The sequence below is a fragment of the Lucilia cuprina genome, chromosome 3 (genome assembly GCF_022045245.1).
Source record: "Lucilia cuprina isolate Lc7/37 chromosome 3, ASM2204524v1, whole genome shotgun sequence".
NCBI classification, from domain to species: domain Eukaryota; kingdom Metazoa; phylum Arthropoda; class Insecta; order Diptera; family Calliphoridae; genus Lucilia; species Lucilia cuprina.
In genome coordinates, this window is record NC_060951.1 from 16079284 (window position 1) to 16098118 (window position 18835).

At 36.2% G+C, this 18835-nt stretch overlaps 1 protein-coding gene and 1 long non-coding RNA gene across 2 annotated transcripts; both read right to left on the minus strand.

Moving 5' to 3' along the window:
• Positions 1 to 1368: 1368 nt before the first annotated feature.
• LOC124419050 lies at positions 1369 to 2211 on the minus strand. Its single transcript, XM_046947246.1, has 2 exons — positions 1554 to 2211; positions 1369 to 1394 (listed from the first exon to the last, which is right to left on the minus strand). The coding sequence occupies exon 1, from the start codon at positions 2193 to 2195 to the stop codon at positions 1632 to 1634; it is 564 nt and encodes a 187-aa protein (XP_046803202.1). The 5' UTR covers positions 2196 to 2211; the 3' UTR covers positions 1369 to 1394; positions 1554 to 1631.
• Positions 2212 to 3973: 1762 nt separating this feature from the next.
• On the minus strand, positions 3974 to 8541 carry LOC124419051. The gene is made up of 4 exons (XR_006940360.1): positions 8492 to 8541; positions 4750 to 4806; positions 4570 to 4692; positions 3974 to 4328 (listed from the first exon to the last, which is right to left on the minus strand). It is a non-coding gene; the product is annotated as an uncharacterized LOC124419051 (long non-coding RNA).
• Positions 8542 to 18835: the final 10294 nt, after the last annotated feature.

Sequence of the window (18835 nt, forward strand, 5' to 3'; positions counted from 1 at the left end):
GGATGGACAACTTCGTTTTAGGCGGTTTCCACATAAGCATGGTGCTTAAATTTTAGGTCTTTGTCGGGTATACTGATTTTAACCATACTATCGACTATCCGTTCTAAGGTTTTAAGTAGGAAGGAGCTAAGACTTATCGGTCGATAAGACTTAGGTGTCGCAAAGCTAGGTTTCTCTAGCATGGTGTAACGAACCACCGTTAAGGTTTCCAATCTCCTGAAAGCTATGCTACCTGTTTCCGGCCGTGCTCAGGGATAATGGGCTGGTCCTTACCTTCTTTGAAAATTAGAATCTGGTTCCCTACAAGAAACATTAAAATTCGGTAGCAAAATCCCATATCGAATACCATCAAAATAAAACAAAACAAAGGAGAAATGTAATTTGTTTGAAGCTTTGTCCGAGAGGTAAAGATGGATTTAACTTCACAATGCTCTATTACCCACCCATCCTTGCTAACTTTCGCCCTATCCTTAGTTAGCCCAATTCATGCATTACCTTACTTTGACCTAACTTTTCGTCTAAAGGAAAAAACTATCTAGTTATTCATTTTAATAACGAGAATGTATATTTAAATCATATTCAATGTTGAATGAAAAACTAAATTCTATATCATCAAACATTTGAAAGACGTTTTCGATACTAAATTACAATAACATTTAAACAACAAAACAAACAATAAACATAATAAATAAGAGTATATAAGTGTAAAGTGTTTTTTTTTTTTTTTTTTTTTGTGTAACTAAAATAATATGCTATTTAAATTACAATTACAAATTAATTAAAATTAAACAATTAACAACAAAATAAACAAGGAGTAAATAGCATTATATTTTAGCGAATTAATTTTAATATATAAAAAAAAAATAGTTTTAAGTATTTAAAGTTTAATTTTTAACTAATTTGCCAAAAAAAATGTTTGTTTTTTTTTTTTTTTTAAGTAGAGTTTAAGTATTAAATCATTTTGAATAAATAAGATTTTAAGTGAAAATTTTAATTTCTTTTATGAATATATTTTTTTTTTTTTTAGATAATGCACTCACCAATCATACGAAGATTCCTTTGTTGACACAGGCCTGTTGTCCGGATCTTTTGTTGATTGAAACTTCTTATTTTACCTCAATATTGATAAAATTTTCACTTGTTTTGGTTAAATTAAATACTAGGTGTAGGGTACTTGTACTTCAGGATTAGTTAGGTGTTATTGTTAGGTAAAAATTTGAAAAATTATATGGTTTTGCATTAAATGTAAAATACGATAGTGAAGAGAAAGTGTATATCCATTTCCAAGTTATATTGTCAATCTGGATTTTAAACGTATTCAATTGACATCAATGCCTTGAATTTGATGTTGCCACGACCTTGCTTCAGCACCGTTGCATCCGATGTAGATAATCCTGTTGAGAGAAGAAAACATAAGTTCTTGTGGCATAAGATACATGTTCTCGGGCGAGACCCTGTATCAGCGTAGAAAAGTTGGAAATTTATGTGATTTAATCCAGAAACCTTGTTGCGAATCGTCCAAGGCTCCTGGATTAAAGCTATATGTATCTTACCTGTGTTAATTTTAGCCATCAGAGCGTTTGTGGCCGTCTCGCTCCGATGGAGGTTTATTTGGATAACTTCAATCATTGTCATCCACTTAAACTGTCTTCCAGCGAGTTAGTGATCACCTCCTCGCCCGTTGGATTTGGCTCCTCCGGGTAACCTGAAGTGGCTATTGATGGCACTGCGGTGTCCCTATCAGGCATAGGAAGAGCAGTCTTTTTAATCGACACTTTCCCAATTTTGGAGAGCTCTGCTGTTCTGTCTTCTGGCGAGTGAGTGATTTCCTCCTCGCCTTTAGGATTTGACTCCTCCACATTGCCAGTACTTGCTAATGATGCTTTGGTTACTGTCTTAGGTGTTTTAGTGTCCTTATCGGGAGCGGTTTTAACAGCCCTTTCAATCGGCGCCTCTCCGATTTTGGAAATGGCAGCTGTACCTTCTTTTGGCGAGTTAGTGGTAACTTCCTCGCTTTTAGGATTTGACTTCTCAACGTTATCAGTAGTTGCTACTGATGCTGTGTTCTTAGGTTTTTTAGTGTTCTTTTCGAGGCTTGTTGTAACAGCCCTTCCAATCGGCACCTTCCCAATTTTGAATATGACAGCTTTAGAGGCGAAGTAAGCCCTACCTTTATTCTTGGCAAGACTAGCCATAGATTTCTGGTCGATACCTATTACAAATAAAGTTCCCTCAGGTTCTTCTTTCCTGTAAAGACTTCCCATTTTTCCACGGCCAGCTCAGCATTTTGACCACCAAGAATTTCCAGTATACGTTCACTTGTCAGTTTACTGCCCCATCCTTTTATGTATACAGTGGACTTTAAGAGCACCGGAAGCTCGCTCTTTATATTAAAATTTCTATTAATGGTCAGGAAATAAAGGGATTTTTAGACGGCGGTGCCACGTTTACTTGCCTAGACCGTAATTGTATGAGCTTTATACAAAAGACCGGTCTAACAATTCACGTGTTTCGTGGTATGTCACATGATATCAACTTCTATTTAGTCCCTACTCTGAGTCGTGAGTTATTCTTGGGAGTCGATTTCATGAACGCTTTTAATTGGTTAGCCAATATACAATGTCTCACGACAAATGGTATAAATCTTTGCGAAGATTAAGAAGATACCCTAGATATTAAAACTCCCAAGTTGGATTATAAACAGAGACAAAGATTGGATTTGGTAATTGCAATGTTCCCCTTCTATACAAAGAAGGGCCTTGGTAAAACACATTTGGAAACGCATACAATAGGCAATCGTAATGCAATTCCGGTGAAAGATCAATATTACCCTGTATCCCCGGCGGTGCAAAAGTTAATATATGGAAAGTCCTTGGAATCATCCGGTTACTCTCGTACGAAGGGGCGAAAATAATCTGTTATGCCAAGGATGCATATCCATTGCTGCCCAGTCGATTGGCAGATACAATCTATATTTCGAGTGTCGACTTAAAAGACGAGTTCTAGAATATACCACTAGAGTCATCTAGTAGGGAAAAACTGCTTTTACGGTACCTGGATGACCATTTTATCAATTTTATGCCAGACTATGCTACCATTGCGGCACCAATCTTTAAAATGCTGTAAAAAGTAAACAATTGAAGTTTACTGAAGAAGCTAAGGTTGCTTTTGATAGCCTCAAGAAAGTTCTGACTACGAGCCCACTTCTTAACCATCCAAACTACAAGCGATTCTACGTTCAGGGTGACTTTTCAGACTTAGGCATTGGTGTGGTTCTTTTTCAGAAAGATGATTCTGATGGAGAGCACTCAATAGCTTTTTTCTTGCATAAACTGAACCCAGCACAGAAAAATTATTTAGTCAATGAACGTGAATGTTGTCTTGGCGATTAAGAAGTTTAGGGCCTATATAGAATTGATGCCATTTACGGTGATCACGGATCACAGCAGTTTTAATTGGCTTATGTCGCATCGAGATCTAAACGGCCGGTTGGCGAGGTGGAGTCTGCATTTATAGGCGTACGATTTCGAAATTGAACATAGGCAGGGGAAGGAAAATGTAGTACCCGATACCCTATCGCGCTATGATATGGACGAAATATCACTAAACGTATTTATCTAGATTTTAATTCGGATGCATTTCGATCGGAAGATTTGAAAGTGGTCGACGGTTTTGTCTGAAAACGGACCAGGCATTACGACGGTGTAGCCATTAGTGAAGATTTCGTTTGGAAGTTGTGGGTACTTTCAGAGTATAATATATGTTTATAATTAATGAGTCATAATTCCCCACAAGTTTCGCATGGAGGAGTGGGTAAAACCCTAAGTCGCGTCTGAGCAGTACTGAGTTCTGTACATATCTTTTATTTGTATAGTAGTCCAGTGAGATCCATAGATCTAAGCTGGTTACATTTGTAACCGTCTTTACCCTATTAGTAGGTGCAACCCCATCAAAACTTTCCGGTACAGTGCCATTAAAAGCTTAAGGGTAATAACACAATTCTGAGTCCGGTATTACAGAGAACCGATATCAAAGGACAATTAAAAAAATACAGATTGGAAGACCAATATATATTTGTTCATTCCGTAAGCAGACTGTCACAGAGCAGGGATATAAATGATTGATAGTACAGAAACTTCTGTTTTGTTATATAATATAGGTATAATATGTACCTGTTGATATATTGAAATTGTAAATAATTGTTGTTATTTCATTTTAAATAGTTGTCAATTCCATGAATTTCACCGATTTTTTTTTTTTGGCATCTTAGTGGTGTTTTAGTTCCTTCTGTTCGTTCTTCCCAAGGGCATTTGAATTCCAAAGAACCTCTAGAGAAAGGAAAGATTAGTTTTTTACTTTTGATAATAAAATTTTCTAAAAGAATCTTTGTTATGAGTTTTTTACAAAGTTTTATGTTCAAACAATCTTATATAAAAATGGTAGTACCTAGTTTTTGTTTAAAGTGAAAATGTCGAGGGACAATTCTCGCCAAAGATCTAAGGATTCAGCCTGAAATCTTTGGTGGTTTTGGTCCTTGTCATTTTCGGCTATCTTTATCAGAAGACTTACATGAGTCGTCATAAAGTCCAGATCTTCCATTTCGTTTCCCAAAGTGGATGTATGGATAATTAAAAGGGGTATTTCTCGCCAAAGTCTCTAGAGTTTACTCTACAAGCTTTAGTGGACTTAGTCCTTGTATTACAATAAATAATAATTAACACTATAATTAAATTATTTTTTTATACTCACGAATCTTACACGGATTTAAAGGCCTGTTAAAAGTTTAGGGTCCGTTTGAATTTTAATCTGAAAATATAATAAATTCAAATAGAATTAGTAAAATTATAAAAAAAAGAATCACAAGAAAAAAATTATGAAATGAATTAAATGAAAATCTAAAAATAAATTTTTAAAGCAAAAAAGCTTATACAAATTAAAAAAATAAGAAAGTTGGTTTAAAGAAAATATAGAATAAAACTGGATTAATTTTTTATTCCTAAATATTTTATTTTTTTTATTAAATTTCTTAAATTTTATTTTCACTGTCACTAAATTCCACTCATACTTTTATCCGCCACTGCATTTTTCAAAAATTAGTTTATTTTCCAAATCACCACACACACTAAAATATTCACTTATCACCATAGAGTAATTATTTTTTTTTTGTCACAACACTTTTGTTTTTCACTGTATTAATTCTTTTAATTTATTTCACCCCGGATTAATTTACCATCACTTTAGTTTTCAGTTCCACTTTCATTGTTATTCACATTTATTTTTATTTAAAACACCGCACACATTTAATCGTCCCTGTAAATTTCCGTTTTAAGTTTTTATTCACCGTCAACTATTCATTCGCACAATATTTATTTAAACTTTTAATTTTTGTATTCCACTTTTGTTCCACACTGTAAATTTCACATTTAATTTTGTATACAGCCTTTTTTTCAATAATATACTTTTAATTTATTTTTCGCACACTTTAATTATCGTCACAACATTTTTGTTCCGCACTGTAATTTCTTAAATTTCCTTTTCACTTTAATTTATTAATTTTTTTACATTCAAATTGTCCGTTCGCGCAAATTTTACACCCACTGTATTTTTTAATTTTTATTTTTAAAATCCAAAACAAACACTTTAGATTCGTATTAGGTTAGGTTAGGTTTACACAGGTAGCCAATTTCGGCTTTACTTGGGTCCATGTTGATCCCTTTGTAAAAATACCTGTAAGAAGAAGAAAAGAGAAGAGAAGAGAGGGAGAGATAGAGGAGAGTGAAAGAACAGAGACAGTTGCTAAGAGAAAGAGATGATGAGAAATGAGAAAGCCAGGGCAGCTGCCGTGAATGAGTAGTGTGAGTAATAGGATTCACACCCATTTTGACAAATTAATGAACTCTAAAAGACGTTCTAATTGAATGTTTGACAATTCGGTTAGATCAACAAAGTAGGTCGATCCAAGCGTCTGAAAACGAGCCTCCGCCAAAGCAAATTTACAGTGGCCAGTGATTATCGATATCAGCCTATTTAACTACGGTCTTTGGAGACCAAGAAGATATTTAGACCTTTGACGATCCATTTGTGGCCACAGTACTCTACATGTTGCGCACGTATGTTCACGCGACCATTTGTCGCGAGCGATGCAGAGGCATTTTTCACTGATTTGCCTCTTAACTGCAAGTAGTGGTATACCGCAGAACTGATCTATGTCCATTCTGCTAAGCATAGTGCCAGCTCTTGCCAATGTGTCAGCAATACCGTTGCCATACGAATTCCCATGTCCCTTTACCCAAATTAGGGTGATGTTCGAATGTCTCGCCATCTCATTGAGAGACGTCCGGCATTCATGGAAAATTTTGGATGTGGAGAACACACCAGTTAGGGATTTAATAGCAGCTTGACTATCAGTATAAATTCTGATATCCCTATTAGATATCCGTTGGATCCGTCTGTATACACTCGAAAGCAATTATTTGGCGGAAGGAGAGATTCCTCATACTCCGAAGAGATATGATATTGGAACTTTCTCACTAGAGACGGTACTGGATTACAATAATCAACAATGTACTGATTATCCGGTATAAGATCTATGATCCTAGCATGGCCTATGGAGCATTGATTCCACTTGCCAGTTACACACAGTCTGGCCGCTGTTGACATAACCAATTTCCTCGCAAGGAGATCGACCGAGAGACAGTTGAGCATAGTGAAGAGCGCCTTCGAAGGAGTTGTTCTGAGAGCGCCTGTAATAAGAAGCGCAGTTGATCTCATTACTTTTTCTAGTTGTTGTCTGAGTGAAGCCTTTTCAAGCGCCTGCCACCAGACAACAACCCCATATAGCATAATATGTTTAATAACTGCCTCAAAGAGCCAGTGAACATACATTGGATTTATGCCCCAGCATGTTCCTATGGCCTTCCTACAAACATATAGTGCCGTAATGGCTTTAGATGCCCTAGAGAGTACATTTGTACTTCAAGATAGTTTCTTAACTAGGATAACGCCCAGATATTTAGCGCTGTCCGAGAGTTTTAATACTTCGCCGTTAAGGCAAGGAAGAGGAAATGAAGGAATCTTATATTTGCTAGAGAAAAGCACAAGTTCCGTTTTACTAGGATTTACACTAAGACCACATTCGACACTCCACGAGCTAATGATCTTTAGTGCTTGTTCTAGCCTTTGGGATATGGTTTCAAGGTGATCGCCTGATACCGCAACCACGACATCAGCATAGGCGACTGTTTTATAGCCAAGAGAGTCTAGTTTTACCAGAATATCATTTATGGCCATGTTCCATAAGAGTGGTGAAAGTACTCCCCCTTGTGGAGTACCTCTTAAAGCTTTTCTAGAGATTACTGTATCTCCTAAGGAGGATTCAATAATCCTATTTGAGAGAAGATTCTCAACAAATCCCACAACGAGATAGAGATTGGCAGATATGTTGAGAGGCAGAGAGAAAGGATTTATCTATCGAGGTCCTAATGTGGATATCGATTATCCTTTCCAATGTTTTCAGCATAAATGATACCAGACATATTGGTCTGTAATCTTTTGCCTTAGTGTGTGAAGTTTTACCCCCCTTGGGAATAAAAATCACATTACACTTGGACCATTGAGTAGGAATGTATGACCAAGAGACCTACAGCCAAGGACCTACAAGATCTATATTGTGTTGAAGATCTGCAGGAATAATACCATCAGGGCCGGGCGCTTTGTAAGGATCAAAGCTTTTAATTGTCCAACGGATAATGTCATCTTCAATAGGCACGTGGGTTACAGTCCGCATTGAAGTTGGAGAGAAATTAGTCAAATCACTAATTGGAATACAACCAGGAAAGTGAGTATTAAGGAGAAGCTCTTAAGTCTCCTGACTACCTGAAGTCCAGCTCCCATCCATTTTCTGTATATAGCTAGGAACAGAAGGGGACTTTGACAAGATTTTACGGAGACGACTGGTTTCGGAAGAGCTTTCAACATTGCTACAGAAAACCCTCCACGAGTTCCGTTTCGCATTCCGAAACAAATATTTAAACTTATTAACGTTTGCCTTATAAAGGGACCAGTTACCTGATCTCTTAGCCTCGTTAAAAGACCGGCGACATGTCCATCTTATGCTCGCTATGTCCTTTTTTAGGCCACTGGATAGTTTGCAAGATCTCTTCGTGGCAACGCTCAGAGAACTACCAATCCAATTTGCAGCCAAATCAATACCCCTTATACTCTCTACCGTCGAAGCAGAGGGAAGAATGGTACTCTGAGAAGCTTTGTGCCTCTCCCAATTTGTTTTCCTTCTATTTAGAAAGGGTTTTGAAACTTTGACCTGGACCACTATGTCAAAGTCCAGGTAGCGGTGATCAGAGAAGGTGCAGTCATTGGAGACATTCCACTCTTTGATCAATTCTATATATTTTGTACTAATAGCTGTAATAGCTGTAATATCTATTAACGACTGTCATATTAAATTCTAATAAAAAGTCAAGTAAACTCTCACCTCTACTGTTGGTGTCTGAACTGCCCCAGACACTGTGATGAGCATTTGCATCAGCGCCAATTATCACAGGAACGTGACGTCTATTTGCTTCGCGCATTAAATCTCTGACCAGGTCGTTTGGCGGTTGTTCACCATGGTCATGCGCCATATAGCAGCTAAGGAGCCAGATGGTGGAGTTTCCGGTCTCAAGTGCCGCCGCTACCGTATCCTCATCACTGTAATCAGATAAGATGAAGATATCTAAATGGTTTTTGGCCAGAATACAGGCTCTAATATTTTTAATATTACCTGCAGGATTTGAGAACAGAAGTTTGTAACCTCTGAGAGATAGTCCAAGGATTTTGCCGTGGTGGGTCCACGGTTCTTGGACCAAGATAAGCTCCTCCCCTCTCTCAGCCAACCGGAGGAGTAAAGCAGCTGATGCTGCTTTGGAGTGGTGAAGGTTAATCTGGGTTACCATCACCAATTCCATGATCAGGAATCCTGCGAACTGTCTCCATCCTCCGCTAACTTCAGATTGCCAAGAAGCTCACCCATCGTACCTGTGGTAGACTGGGAGTCTTCTTGGTTCTCAGAACCAGCGGGATCGTCGGCCTTTCCATTATCCTCCTTGGGCGGAGCCTCCAGCTTAGTACCAGAGGCGGCGGCGCTGCGTTTGGCGTCACTGCGATAAATGCGAAGGGAGATACTATCAAAACCATAGTAAACTTTACCTCCGCATTCACGCCAACGTTTCCTTATTAAGGACCATTTCCCATCGGGGCGGAAACATTCACCACCTTCCAGTCATGGGTAGGTAGATGAGGATTTCCGCTTTGTAGGAACGCCAGAATTTCCGCCGGGTCATGTGGCTCAGTTGGGATTGTGGCAATTGATCTCGGTCTGCGAGGAATTTCGCTTACCGGGATCACGTCCAACCTTTCATCTGGCCACACTTCCCCAAGGGACTGAATAGCAAGCTTGAGCAGAAGCGCAGAGCGCTCATTTAAACCAGCTAGCAGCTTAATGTGACCCTGGTATCAACCAGCATCATCGTTTTGGGGAGCGGGTCCTGGATTCTCCTTGAGGATCTTCCAGTACACGCCTAGCATCTTCTCATGGATAGTCCCCCATTTTTCCTGGGAGATGGCTCCGTCGCTGTTGCTATGGTCAACAATAGCCCTTATCAGTGGGTTTCTAGCCACTTCACTGAAAGGTCTATTGATGACAATGGTTTGCGCCTGTTTTTGACGTTTAGTCGATGCGATCGGCGGCCCGCCGATGAACAAAAGCCCTTCTGGAAGGTGTTTTGTGCCTGGGGGAAGACTCTAGGGATACATTGGAAGAGCCCGACAACGAGTTCGAAGACTTTTCCAATGTAGGGGGAGGTACGGCAGAGGAATCCGACATCAGGGTCGACGATTCCACATTCGCACAGGGCACTTGGAAGACCTTGTTGTCACCCGAAGACAGGGATTGAGCTGACTTTGAATCAGCAAGGGCTGCTTTTGCGGCTGCAGAGGTACTCGCCACGACAGGCAGAGGTACCTCACCGCTGGGACCTTTACCCACACCCGAAGGCTTAGTGGGCGGTTTTGGTTTACAAGCAGCCAGCTTGGGCCGGCTACTTGGGGTTGTTGTTGTTGCTCCAGACACTCGCGGAGTAGTCAAGCCTGATGCTACCACCTGATTAGTCCGGACGCCAGTCACATTCGATTCACCACTCACGGTAGTTTCCAAAAATTCCTAACTGCACTTTTATTTTCACCAAAATATTTTATTTTAAAGGTTACACACTTAAAATCCATTTTCACTTACATTGTACATGTCCAACTCCAGAAATTTCATCAGCACCTACCCAATAGCTAACTATAGCCACATTCCTAAAAGAAAAATACAAAAAAATGCACTAAAAATTAAATAAATTTATACCGACCAAATCACCGAAATCACCGAAAGTTATGTTTAAAATAATTAAAAATTAAGCAAAGATAATTAAATTGTTACCAAATTTAAATTAAAATATACTGTTTAAATGGTCCGGCCATCCAGGTGGCGGATAGGGAGTGGTGATGGACCAATTGTCCTCTCCCAGCTTTAATTTCACTTAAGCTGAGGGAGGGCAGATTGTCCACCACCTGGGAATATTATATTTCCCGCGTACCAAAAAACTGTAAAAAACTAATATGGAAAATAAATAAATACGGTGCAGGGCCTAAATAACCCAGTACCGGCGGCAAGTGTTGATCTACTCGCGAGTCACGTGTCGTCGTCATCCTGTAATCGTGAGCAAAATACAACTTGGTGGAAAGTATACATCCTCCCTGAAACGGCGCTAAGCTGGGACTGGAAGAGCGAGCTTCCGGTGCTCTTAAAGTCCACTGTCTACATAAAAGGATGGGGCAGTAAACTGGCTAATGAACGTATACTGGAAATTCTTGGTGGTCAAAATGCTGAGCTGGTTCTTCCTTCCTTTTACAGGAAGGAAGAACCTGAGTGAACTTTATTTGTAATAGGTATCGACCAGAAATCTATGGCTAGTCTTGCCAAGAATAAAGGTAGGGCGTACTTCGCCTCTAAATCTGTCATATTCAAAATTGGGAAGGTGCCGATTGAAAGGGATGTCAAAACCGGCCCCGATAAGGATACCAAAACACCATCATTAGCAAGTACTGGTAATTTTGAGGAGTCAAATCCTAAAAGCGAGGAGGAAATCCCTCACTCGCCAGAAGACAGAACAGCAGTGCTGTCCAAAATTGGGAAAGTGTCGATTAAAAAGACTGCTCTTCCTACGCCTGATAAGGACACCGCAGTGCCATCAATGGTACCCACTACATCAATAGCTACTTCAGGTTACGCGGAGCAGTCAAATTCAACGAGCGGGCATGTGATCACTTGCTCGCTGGAAGACAGTTTAAATGGATGACAATGATTGAGGTTATCCAAATAAACCTCAACTGGTCGAAGAGGCACAAAGGCAAAATAAGAAAATTGTGATAGGTTGTGATGCCAACTCCTACCATGTAGTTTGGGGTAGTACAAACACCAATCGCAGGGGACAAGCCCTTAATTCTAAAGACTTGATCACATCAAAATGCTCACAAGTAAATTGGTTGAATCGTTCGAGGATAGCTGCCCTCTGCGAGAGCGGAGATCTGCCCAGGAGAAACCCTGGGTAACCGGGGAGATCCGGAATCTTGGTAAAACTCTTCGCAAATTATTTAACACGGCGTAAAAAGACCACGGTATCCTGGAACGAGAATCCTGGAAACTTTTCTGTGAACAGGTTGACTGCGTAAATGACATATCGAAAATAAAACAAGTTAGAGTGCTATATTCGGCTGTGCCGAATCTTAAATACCCTCCACCAGCTACTTTTATGTTATTAATTTTCTAATTGATCAAATATTTGTTGAAATAAGTTTTCCAATTATGTATATAAAGACAAAATTTCAGAATTCTGTGTCTATATCATTACTTGGTAATAAATATTGTGAAGTGATTTTCTGGACCTAGTATGAGAGCTACGACCAAATATGGACCGATCGTAAAACAATTTTATAGTGAATTTATGTATATACGAGCAATATTTTTGCTAAATGTATGGATATCAATATTTGGTTATGAGTTATATGCGTTTTTTCTGATTTTCGGAAGGGAACCTTGTATGTGTGTTTTTCTGAGAGGGACCTTGTGAAGGAGCTATGATAAATTATGGACCGATCGGAAAAAACATTTAATAATATTATTTCTCTGTATATGAGCAACACTTGTGCCAAACTTTACTTATATGGATATCCTTATTTAGTAATGAGCAGGGAAACCGAAAACATGCTCTAAAAAAAGTGTTTTAAGCGCTTTAAATATGCCGTAAAAAACTCAAAATATGCTCTTAAAATTTAAAATATATGCTCCAAAAATAAAATTGTTTATTATTTTTTAACATTGAAAAGCTCAAAAAGACTGAAATTGTAATGAAATAATAAGTGTTTAATGTCATATTCTATATCCTACAACATTTTTTTATAAATGTTTCATCTCATAGTTTAAAGAACTAGTATATTAGAATTCCGTTTAACGTTCAGATAACCAATAAATAACATGAAACCATTTGGTCCCCAAAAAACATATTTCAAACGACAAAGTTTGACACATTTCTTCCAGTTGTATTCATAGCTTTTAAACTGACATTTTAATCGGTGTTGTCATAAATTCTAATAATTAGTTTTTAAAACTATATTGGTCTCATGAAATCAAAAGTAATCGGTTTTATGTCCGATTTAAAATATTTTGCTTTATTGAATAAAAAACTATAACATAACGAATTTTTTTTTCAAAATTGTAAAATAGGCTAAAAAATTTAAATAGAATTTTATTTTTTTTAAATAAAGTTTTGAAAAGAAAATTAAAAATGTATAAAAACGAAAAAAAGCGAAAACATCAAAATATGCACTGAAAGAGTAAAATATGCTCTAAAAACTCGAAAATATGCCTTAAATATGCTAAAAAGTCAAATCATGCAAAATTATGCTCTTATGGGTAAAATATGCAAAAATATGCTCTAACAAATCGATGCCAAAATTCTCAAATTGGTCTGAAACGTGTAAATATCTTATCCATGAGTCCATACGACGCACAACAAAAAACATGCATTTGCATATTTTGGTTTCCCTGGTAATGAGTTATGTGCGTTTTAGTTATTTTCGGGAGGGGACCTTGTGTGGGAGCTATGACCAGTTATAGACCGATGAAAAAAAATTTCTTAGTAATATTTTGTGTATATGAATTTATGTATATAAGGCAGTATTTCTGCTAAATGTATGGATATCAATATTTGGTTATGAGTTATGTGCGTTTTTTCTGATTTTCGGAAGGGAACCTTGTATGTGTGTTTTTCTAAGATGGACCTTGTGTAGGAGCTATGATTAATTATGGACCGATCGGAAAAACATTTCACAATATTATTTCTCTGTATATGAGCAATACTTGTACCAAATTTTATATGGTACAAGTGTTTTTCGTAAGGGGAAATTGTATGGGAGCTATGGCCAATTATGGACCGATCGGAAAAAGATTTCGTGGTAATATTTTATTATGTGAGAACAATGCTTGCAACCAATTTTATATGGATATTTTAATTTAGTAATGAATTATGCGCGTTTAAGTGATTTTCGGGAGGGGACCTTGAATGGGAGATATGACCAATTATGGACCAATCCAAAGAAACTTTCATGCTTATATTTCTGTATATAAAAGCAATACTTGTACCAAATTTTATATCGATGTTCTAATTTAGTAATGAGTTATGCGCGTTTAAATGATTTTCGGGAGGGGACTTTGTATGGGAGCTATGTCCAATTATGGACCCATCCAAAAAAAATTTCCTCTTAATAAATTCTATTGTCATAAAATTTTAATTTCTAAAATTTTGTGAAGATATCGGCATTACGACGGAAGTTATTAACAAAAAACCAAATTTCCGGGAATATGTACTTTTGTATGGGAGGTATATGAAATTGTGGACCGATTCTGACGATTTTACGCAGAATTTAAGCTCTTGTGTGGAAACGAATGTATGACGATTTTTATGGAATTATCTTGCATAGTTTTCGAGAAAATTACATCAGAATGTGTAAAAAATGCTTATTTTTTTTCGAGGTTGTTTCAAATTTTGATTCATAAGTTTTCCCGATGTGAACCGATTTTGCCCATTTTCAATACCAAACAACTTAGGAAAACTAAGAACATTTTGGGTGAATTTGGTTAAATTCCATTGCTTCATTTTAACGTGAGCGTGTTTTACACAGACAGACGGACATAGCTAGATCGACTCAGAATTTCATAAGGACCCAGAATATATATACTTTGTTGAGTCTCAGATGAATATTTCTTAGTGTTACACACGGAATGACAAAGTTATATACACCCTCTATCACCACTGATGGTGGTGGAGGGTATAAAAATTATTATTCAAAACTCATGTCCAACCAGAATCTATGGTCGATGATACTGGCAGGAGGCTGGAGGATATGGAGGAGACAATGAAACTCCTAATGGACTCTCATTTTCCACCCGGTATATCGAAAAACATAGATGAACCGATATTGGAGGAAGGGGATGCTACATCTGATATGGTTAAAGGGGAATTCAACAGCTTCGCTCCCTATAAAGCTGCAGGGCCGGATGGCATTTCCCCGGCACTCTTACAGATGGAGGCGGGACTGGTTTCCGTACATCTGTCTCAAATATTCACTGCATGCTTGAAAATCACATATACCACCATTAAATGGCAGGATGCAAGGGTAATATTTATACCTAAACCAGGGAAACCTAGCTATTCGACACCTAAGTCTTATCGACCGATAAGTCTTACGTTCTTTCTACTTAAAACTTTGGAACGGATAGTTGATAGTATGGTGAAAAGCAGTATACTCGACAAAGAACTAAAATTTAAGCAGCATGCTTATGTAAAGGGACGATCGGTGGAAACCGCTTTAAACGAAGTTGTCCACTACATAGGTGCATCCTTTGATAGCAAACTGTATACACTGGTGGTATGCATTGACATCGAAGTTGCCTTCAATATCGTGCTCACTGATACCCTTATCCAAACCCTAAACCAGTTTTATGTTGACCGAGTGCTCCGTAACTGGATCAACCACATGCTAAGGAACAGATGGATAAGCTGCAAAATGCACGATCCCTCACCTTCGTAGGTCGTCACAAGGCGAAATAAAGCTGCAACCATATAGTAGTTTATAGGCGAAACTGATTGTCAAAGATCTAATTTAACTGTCAAAGACCTAACTTGAGAGAACGTATTAGTAGAAGCACAAAAATAAACATAGTTGTTCAAAAGGTACTTTATAAAAAATGTATTTTTTGGACGTTATTTTATGTGTGTTATTTGTGGAATTTTATATCCTAATGAATGAAAATATTAGTTAATTATTTTTTTGAAAATATATTTTATCTTAAAACATACTATAAACACGATATTTTGTTATTTTTATCTGCACTAATGCAAATTAAAAAAATGTATGTAAAATACTTATTTAATTTACAACTTTTCTTTTTTTCAGTTTTAATTAAAATGAATTGTCAAAGAATAAAAAATATTTTTTTTTCGTTTTTAAAATATAAATAATTTTCGGGGTTTTAAATAAATGAAAAGTGTCGCAAAAAATAATAAACATTAAGTTTAAGTGATAAGAAAAACTAATAAGTGAAGAAAATTTGAAGTTTTGTGAGTGCGTTTAGTTCTTGCAAGTTTGTTTTATTCTCACAGTCGTCTGTGTGAAGAGAATAAAGATTTTTGTTTGAAAACCGCTTCAGTTTCGCCTATATGTACTACTATATGGCTGCAACATTAACAACACGACTGTTCGTTTTTACATTAAAAAATTCGATTAAAAATATATATTTTTTGCCTTAATGTTTTATAAATTTTATGTTGCCTTATTTCAATTAATTCTTTTTATTGTTAATTTACATAAATAAATCGATTAATGTTTATACCGTTTTAGAAAATAAATTCACGAAATGCATAATTACATTAAAATGTTGTACTAAATATCTGAAAGGTAAGTGATTGGATGGAGAGTTGATTGGGGAGATCGAGAGGAAGTATTAGGTTTAACTATATTTGCAAAGTTATCATGGATGAAGAACCAAATTGTTCTTTGTGGGAGGATAGTATGACGGCAAAACACCCGCCATGTAATCGCCAAGAAAACGAACCAATTTGCAGTAAATAAATTATATATAGGCTGGTATATTTTTTTATAGTACCCATACATATTGATAATGCAACGAGTTAAATACGGTGAAAGCATTTTTAGCGGCTGGACCTAGTATGGGAGCTATGACCAATTATAGACCGATCGTAAAAACATATTTGAACTAAATTTCTGTACATAAAAGCTATATTTCAGTAAAATGTTTATTTATATCGTAATTTAGTCATAAGTAATGTGTATTTAAGTGATTTTATGAAGGGAATTTTGTATGGAACTTTGTGTGATATTTTCACGATCAGTTATGAACTGATCATGAAAATATCTTGAAATAGAATTTTTGTATACAAAACTAATATTTGAGCCAAATTTTGTATCAATAGCTTTGTTTGGTAATGAGTAATGTGCTTTGAAGATATTTTCGTAAAAATACTTTGTATAGGAGCTATGCCCAATTTTGTATAGACAAAATTTCAAAATTCTGTATCTATATCATTATTTGGTAATGAATATTGTGAATCTATGTGATTTTCTGGAGGAGGCCTAGTATGGGAGCTATGATCAATTATGAAACGATCGGAAAAATTTTCATAGTAACATTGCTGTATGTGAGAGCAATACTTGTACCAAATTTTATATGGATATCTTAATTTTGTAATGAATTATGTGCGTTTAAGTGATTTTCGGGAGGGGATTTTTTTGTGGGAGCTATGTCAAATTATGGACCGATACAGAAAATGAATGAATTCTATTGACATAAAAGTTTAATTTGTAAAATTTTGTGAAGATATCGACATTGTGACGGATGTTATTAACAAAATACCAATTTTCCTGGAATATGTACTTTTGTATGGGATGTATTTGAAGAAATTGTGGATTGATTCTGGCAATTTTCAAGATAGATCTAGTTCTTGTGGAATTATCTTGCATAGTTTTTGAGAAAATGACATCAGAATATGTAAAAAACGCTTATACGCATATTTCTTGCGAGGTTGTATTCTATTTTGATTCATAACTTTTCCCGGTGTGAACCAAATTGTACCAAATTTTATATGGATATCTTAATTTAGTAATGAATTATGTGCGTTTAAGTGATTTCCGGGAGGGGATTTGTGTGGGAGCTATGACCAATTATGGACTGATCCAGAAAATGAATAAATTCTATTGACATAGTTTAATTTGTAAAATTTTGTAAAGATATCGACATTGTGACGGATGTTATTAATAAAAAACCCATTTTCCGGGAATATGTACTTTTGTATGGGAGGTATATGAAATTGTGGATTGATTCTGCCAATTTTCAAAAGGGACAAAGTTCTTGGGTAGAAACGAATGTGTGGTGATTTTCATGGAATTATCTTGCATAGTTTTCGAGAAAATGACATAAGAATATGTAAAAAACGCATATTTTTTGCGAGATTGTATTGTAGATTTTATACCCTCTATCACCACTGATAGTGGTGGGGGGTAAAAAAACTAATAAAATAAAACAATTGGGTTACGCCTCCATTAATTTTCCACCGGTCTTCATTTTGTGTCTTCTTTTGTTTTACACATTTTCTATTATAATTTGTTCGTATACTAATATCACAGCTAAAACACTTATGGTATTTAACAGCATGGCGTATAATTGGAATGTCAAAAGTTTATTACAGCCAAAACACGAATGGGACAAACAAAATGGTGTATAAATAGGAAAATAATCGACATAAAAGGACGAATTCAGCTTATAATCTAATGAAACAATAAAAAATATTGCACATGTGAGTAAAATTAAACTAATACTAATATTGCATACTTTCCCATTTTTTCAAACCATTTGCTACTGTCCTTTTTCTTTCTGACATTAAAGTCGTATATCTTTTGCACTATAAACTCCAAAAGGTTTTTCATTTAGTGTCTCGAGCTCATACATGTTGTTTCCTAGGACTCTTGATACTCTACATTTGGTGAATTTCTTACAAAATTTCGCATTTAGATTTCTACTAAAAATACTCAATACGAAATTTCTCTTAAAAACTTGTCCGGGATAAAATTTTAATATTTGAGAGAACTTTTCTTTTATATGTGTATGTTCTCCTTTATTGTTTCTCGTATTATTCTTAATCTAATAACACTAGGTTGCTATCATCTAAAGACTTAAGTTTCCGGATGTGAACATATTTTGACCAAATAATGCCATAAAAGTTCTATTGGCGGTAAATTCAAGTCCCATTCTCTATGGTGTTCTTCTAGATATATTCTTATTGCTGATAATATGCTTTGATTAACCCTTTTTGCTGCGTTCGATTGTGGGGAGTGAACTGCAGTTCGCATATGATATATTTTGAAATGTTCCACCATTCTTCTAAACAATTTAGACGTAAACTGTTGTCCATTATCTGATTGGATTGTTTTTTAAAACTTGTTCTACTCAAAACTTAATGACATATTTAGTTGTAGCTACTCTTATAGCCTTTAGAAACACAAACTTTGTTAAATGATCTAACACTATAAAGATATTTCAGGTTTTTGATCTAGCATATTTACCTAGAAAATCTATGTATAGTTTTTGAAAGGTGTTAATCTTACATTTAGAGTTTTACATTTAACACAATTGTTAAATGTTTATGTAAGATTCATATTCGTC

Bases quoted from the DNA above. Each gene is read 5' to 3' on its own strand.
- LOC124419050 (XM_046947246.1), bottom strand. From the start codon at position 2,195: ATGGCTAGTCTTGCCAAGAATAAAGGTAGGGCTTACTTCGCCTCTAAA.